We start from the raw sequence: 6,631 nt of genomic DNA, 5'->3' as shown, positions 1-6,631 counted from the left end.
CACTTAATACTGAGTAAAAAGGGGAATAATATACTGGAGGAGTAACAAGTAGGCTGTGATGGCTTCAGTTCCTCCTTTTTTTTTTTTTTTTCCAGCCCTCTTCTCTCCTCCTCCTCCCCTTGGTTTGAAAAAGCCATTTCATTTCTACAACTGTAGTATTGTTAACAGGAGGTAATTCATAAATGCCTCGAGCTGCATTTGAAATCTGTCTTGCATAATAAATGAAGTGCAGGACTGCAGGCATTCCTTCAGGCCCAATGATCCACCATGTTTGCAAGAATTCTGTACTTCATAAAACTCCACTTTCTTACTGGTTTTAGAAGAAAATGAGGAATGGAGCATTTCACATGCTGCTCTTTAAGACCATTAAGTTGTCCAGACATTGTGATGCAGATTTATTTTTCCAATGTACCTCCATCAAGCAACCTTTCCAAAACTTTTTTCTTTTTTTTAAAAGAAATAATGTACTTTGCAAAGCTTGGTAGTCTTGTTAGTACCTTGCCATCAAACACTGTATGATGACCTGCTGATGGACTGGTCAATGCTCCCATAATACAGGCTTTTGTTTATGGCCTGCTATTTAAATGGAAAGATCAGAAGATTTGCTTTTGCCTAAGGTTTAGCAACAAATTGTTGTACAGAAAAAAAGTTACTGTAGAGCACCCCTTCAAAAAATTGTATTATTTTACAATATGGTGTCTATGGTTAAACTTGCATTTTTACTTTCCAACTGATACATTATCTTGTTAACTAATATATAAAGCATTGTAAACATGTTGCATTTTTATTTTAGCCATTACAGCACCTTCAACTTCAAGGGTAAGGTACCTAGTCATACTAATGAGCCTTTGTTTAGTAGCATCCATTTTGAAGTGTATGGAGTAACTGTTGCCAAATTAATAGAATTTTCTGGCATTCAGGATATTTTTTACTCTAGCATCAAATTTGCATCTCCACCCCCTGAAACCAAGCACCACCTATGGTTTTTGTTAGCTGGTTACTGGAAGAAGTATAGGCAGGACATCTGTTTTCTAAACGGCATCATCTCTTTCTAGACTCCCTCAGAAGCTGCAGGCCTGTGGCGTGTACACCAGGTAACTTAATTCCAGACTACCGCCTCTCGAGCTGATGGTATGGGGGTGTGCAACAGCAGCCTGCAAATGACCATCACTTCCCCACCCCCACCCCCCCCCCCCCCCCCCCACCCCCACTCCCCAACTTCACAAGGTGCATGGTTTCACTTGATACCTACCCACAGCACAATATGGAAGAGGAATGAGAATCTAGCCTGGCAATTAATTACACAGTGGTGCTGTACGTTGGTGCTCCATGGTGATGTAGTATAAGTGAATTGTGAAGCTGGTTGTATGCAGTACCTAAAACATTCAGTGACTGGTTGATGACATTTAACTTTTTGTAATGTTCTAACTTATTTTTGTTTCCCTACAATCCAGATGATGAGGGAATTGGGGCTTCTCCAGCAAATGAAGGTTTTATTTCTTGGTCTAATCTTTGAACCTCCATTACCAAAAGGGGGATTTCATGTGGGCTGGGGAAGGATAAAGTTGATGTATTACTGACTGGGTGAATTTGACTTTAAAAATTATACAATAATGCAGAGACTTTTGGCAATGGATGTTTTCACACGTGATGGCTATTGGACTTGAGCTTCTTGGCTGGCTTGGCAATCTTTTTGCTTTTTTATAGGCTCTGCAACCTGTAATACTAGGTATACAAGTTTTTCAATGTAGACCCAACTGTGCATTAAATGGTAATATTTTAAACTCTGTTTATATATCCCACTTGAGTGCCAGATTGGGATGGAAACTGGCACTGCTAAAACTACCTGGCAACATTTGTTTTTACCTGCCTGCCCTCAAACTACTTTCCAGTTTTCTCCTTTCCCTTCCATTTCTGAATGTAGTGGCTCATAACTGAGTTATGGCTATTTGTTGTCGGCAGCCCTCCAGTACCTTGGTGAACCTGTACAGTGCCAACTGATCCTGTCCACAAACATGTGCTCCCAGCAGGAGTTACTGAGTAGAAATCAGGTGTGGGATCCTTGGCCAAGTTAGCTTTTTTTTCCACTCTGGACCCAAAGATACTGAAGATAATTGTGATTCCTAGCTGAGATTGGTTAATTTAGTGCAGGCCTTGGATTGTACTTGAGACCTTCCTGGCTTGTACAGCTTGGTTTGATACCACAAGGTGCATATACTCGCTGACCAATTGAAGTCCATCACAGTAATTCTAGTACATAGTTGTTTCAAATAGATCTTTAGCTGCTTCCCAATTATCTTCTGAAATTTTTATAGGACAGTGTTTTGTACGAGATACAATCATATACAGTAGCAGCTTACTATTCTTGCCATTTGATGAATAACATTATATAATTTTTAAAATTTGTATTGTACTTTTCATTTTTCCTACCCAATTATTTGAGCAAAACTAAATTATGAAAACTGTTATCTGCCACTCTATTATCCAGGGTGGAATTCCACTATGCTGCCAAAATGCACATTGGTCCTACATGCTTTGGCTGAAAGCTACTTGAATTGCTTGCAAGCACCTTGTACACCAAATCGGCTTTTTGCATTGTTGTGCTAAAAATCTTGTTGTTCCACAGAAACAAACTTAAATCATGACTAGAAAATATACATTTGTGACTGCTTAAGATTAGACACAATTACTGGTTACTATTTGATCTTTTCAAAGAATTATGATTGTCAATGTGATGTTTCCTGGGCATGTATAAGGACATTGTTTTCTTTCCTCATCATTTTTCTTTCCTCCATTTTGTTTAGAATTTTTCATTTTCATCTGTCTATTATCCTATCTCTGGGTCCATTACTCTAGTCCCACCTCTGTACGTGTGCACTGTACTGCATTTAGACGTGAGACTTGAGTGGTGCATCATAAGTTAGTTGATTTTATAAGTTTTCCCCAACTTTAGCACCTTTTTTGATGACCCTTTAGTGCCCTCAAAGGGAACAGGCCTGAGGTGGTCTATGCCAACTACAACTGTGCTGCCCAGTGTTTGAGCAATTGAAGGGAGTTTCTGTAAGGAATTAGCACACACGCTAGCTGGGCTGGGGTTATTTGTCTCTGGCCAGTCAGAAGCATGTGAGCTGCTCCAGGGACCCCCTTGCAGTTTTGAAACGCTCCCCTATTCCTGAATTCTGACCTCCGGACTTATTCGGTGGCGATGTAGACAGAAAACCATGTGACTCGTGGTTTGGGTGCAAAACAGACCAGTATTTATTGAAAACAAAAGAAAGAAAAATCGATATGGCTCTTATGCCTGGTACAACACTTGCTTAAACGCAGTACACTTAGTGTCCACTAGAGGGCTCCCTGCTCAGTGCAACTCTGCTTTATTTGAAATACAGTACTTTATATAGACTTTTAAAAAATAGCTACACCGTGTTCACAGCACTTCAGCTTGATGCAACACCCCTTTTAATACAGTTTTACATACAGTACTTTAAAACAGCTACTCCTTTTTTAATGCTGTTTTAAATACCGAATTCAATGTTCACTATAGCATTTCTCTGCTAGGTGCAACACTGTCTTGCTTAAATAGGGGAGGCGAAACGGACACAACGAAGGAAATTGACTAAAATCACAATTCTAATGAAATTCCCACTTTACTCCCACCCCTATACCTATTCTAAGTTGCCTTGTGGAAGGCCAGAAAAATATATGCTCACCACTGGAAATGCCTGCTCCGTGTCCTGCGAACTTCGATCTTCACTGCCCCGAAGTGAAAAACACCCCAGTGTTTTAAAAGTAAACTGCTGGTGTTTCACTTCTACAGGCAGACTCCCACGCTGTAGAGGGACACGGAGGTGAGGCCAGAAAGAGAGAGAGCTTCTAGGAAGCTATCTTTTATACCCCCTTTTGGGGCCTGCCTAGATCTGGATGTTTCTAGGCTAAAACAAAAGGGATCCAACTGCCCCATTGTCCAGTAATGGGTTTGAATGTGTTCTCCCATTCATTTAAACGGTTTATCAGTTTGGATGTGTCCACTTGATCTACAAACAAATGTTAATAGCATTCAATTTCTTTGTAAACAAAGCATTGTCCTGTGGTCATCTGGAACCGCAATTGATTGACAGTCTTGAGTGCTTAGCAAACAAAGTTCCTTTGTTCATGCTGGCAGTTTCAAGCACTTGATCTTAGAGTCAACATTGTAGAACATTCTGTAAACAGGCATCGATTGTCCTGCTGCAGGGCGGGGGGGGAAACTCCCCTTTGACAGATTTGACTGCCATTGAACCTTTCTTCAGACGCACGCACGTGCCTTCGGCCATGTGGTCTGACGGCCATTTTTGATCCCTGGAATCTTTTAAAAGGCACATCACCCAGGGATTCTTTAATCAAAAATGAATCCTCAGAGCTGTAAATTATTGCGAAATCTTACATTTCAGCAGTATTTTATTGGTTTGATCTTAACCAACAGACGTGAGCTGTAAGTTCCCTTTTTATATAGGGGAAAAACAAGGGCATGGGATTACAGCAGATGACTCTGATATGGAGATAGCACTTACAGGCACATTTGGCCTCCTTGTACTGAAATTTCTATTTATGTATGTTTGCCCAAACTATTTTTCTGTCATTGTGAATAACTCTTGGTCCTGTGGGTTCATTTGGATACCTTCCTGGAGTTACCATTAAATGATGATTCCCAGTGATGTTTAGAAAATACTGAAAATCTGCCCATTCTCTTTCTCCCCCCCCCCCCCCCCCCCAAGCTATAACAGCCATAACACATTCCTCTATCTGTCAGTTCTGTGGGCTTCTTGTCTCTTGTGCATCTGATTGCATCATTTCTCCTATTTTGCACCACATTCTTGCTCTTCCCCCTTTCTTAGTTTTCACTGGCAGCAGATCCATGCTGATTTGCACCTCAATGACTTACTACCTCTTCCCTATGCACTTTCCAGGTAGAATTCAGCACATACTGCATAGCCAACAAGTGCTAATTATAGCAGTTCTATAGTCCTTTGCATTCTTGGGTAAGGACAGCTACAATTTTATTGTGACTCTTGGTGGAGCCTCTTTTTTCTTAATACTCTGAAATGCAACTTGACCTAATGTCTGGAAGAGTTTGGACAACATGCAATTTCCTCTTAATTTGGATTTTTAAAGTTTATTAAAGGAATTTAAAAGAAATTGTGTCTAACTCTTGATGCTGGTTTGTAGTTTACTGAATTCTGTGGTAGCATTACAAGTCTCTTGATTTTGAAAACTGTCCTTGTCCAGTTCAGTACAGCTACATGCTTTCTGTTAAACTTGGTTTATGTTGACTTGAAACGGGATGCTTGGGTTCTGGTTAGATGATTTCATGGCAGCATTTTTGGTTTTAAAGTTTCAATATTTTGCTTCAGATTTTTTCCTTGGGGCCTCAGACCTTTTATACATCATCTGCTGAAAGGGAAAAAGCAAGCAATTGACTTTCTGTGATTCCATGCTTTTCCAGTGGAAGTGACACTTGGCCATGGAGCAACAGCAACTATACAAAAGACTTCTCACTCTGCAGCTTCTGGTTTTTATTTTCTCTTCTCGGCCTACTTGGTGGGGGCTGAAAAATACCATCTTGCCAAGTGCACTGATGGGAACTGATAAAATGCAATTAACTGCAAATGATGCAATTAGCAGGCTAGATTTGCTTGCACAATTGCATAACTGTGCAAGAAGTATAAATGGGTTTGTTGCCTGATTCGAGAGATTATTTGCAGACTTTTTTGGGGAAGTATTTTTCCATCCAGTACTAAATAAAACTGAATATTCCTTTTCCTCTTCCCACCCTGTACCTGCCCCAACAATGGCAAACGACAATAGCCAACCCAAATCAGTGGGGCCTCCAAGTGAGTCTGGTAAATGAAAGCAACAGTTCCTGGCTAGAAACCATTCTGTTCAAAGAACTTTAACTTTACTGCCGTAGCAGGGAATTATTAATGCATCACAATACTCGTTTCAAATGATAAACAGGAAAAACTTATTTTGGCCCTCTTGAGATAAACCAACCTCCTTAATTGCAAGCGCATATTATGCATCCTCTGCGTATGCTTACAAACTAACTTACTAACCAATTATTAGAGATTGTGTTTTTAAAAATACCAGTGATGTATATTTTGTTGATCACCTTCTGTGTTTTGATAGGGGAAACAGGAGACAAAGAAGTAGGATTTCTTCCAGCCTTTGGGCCTTGTTATATAAACTTTTATGGGAGCCCCAGGGAATTCACGGGCTTTGCTGATCCTTATGAAGACTTGAACAAGGGGCAGGTTAGTTAGAAATACCATCTGTTTGGTACTCACTATCCGAATTAGCCACAAAATGTAAATATATCTCATCCCTTGTACGAAGAAAATCATTGCCATGTGTCTGAGTTCAATTGGTAGGTGGTTGACCATGAAAGTGTATCGACACACATTGTTTGGCATCATTGATGGCAGTCTTATTGAAATAATGCAATGGAAAAAATAGCCATGTGGGATATATTTTTGCAGCAAACCTTGCTAATTGTCACATGCCGTTAATGTTGTTGTACTGGTAGGCCTGGCGTTGTCTTCATATTTGCACAGACGCTTGGCGGGTGGGGTGGGGGGGATTTTGACCTAAAAAA

The 6,631-nt window shown here is 40.2% G+C and overlaps 1 protein-coding gene across 1 annotated transcript in view; it reads left to right on the top strand.

Moving 5' to 3' along the window:
- The window catches only part of LOC147113559 (myoferlin-like), a 246,066-nt gene that overhangs the window by 81,464 nt on the left and 157,971 nt on the right, over positions 1–6,631 (top strand). The window contains exons 17-19 of the mRNA XM_085996135.1: positions 1,056–1,094; positions 1,455–1,490; positions 6,166–6,290. Of these exons, the coding sequence (XP_085852261.1) occupies positions 1,056–1,094; positions 1,455–1,490; positions 6,166–6,290 (200 nt within the window). The remainder of the gene's footprint in view (positions 1–1,055; positions 1,095–1,454; positions 1,491–6,165; positions 6,291–6,631) is intronic.

This window comes from Somniosus microcephalus, chromosome 8 (genome assembly GCF_052327205.1).
Source record: "Somniosus microcephalus isolate GS21.2 chromosome 8, FLI_Smic_1.0, whole genome shotgun sequence".
In the NCBI taxonomy this organism is placed as follows: Eukaryota; Metazoa; Chordata; class Chondrichthyes; order Squaliformes; family Somniosidae; genus Somniosus; species Somniosus microcephalus.
This window is presented reverse-complemented; position numbering and strand designations above follow the sequence as displayed.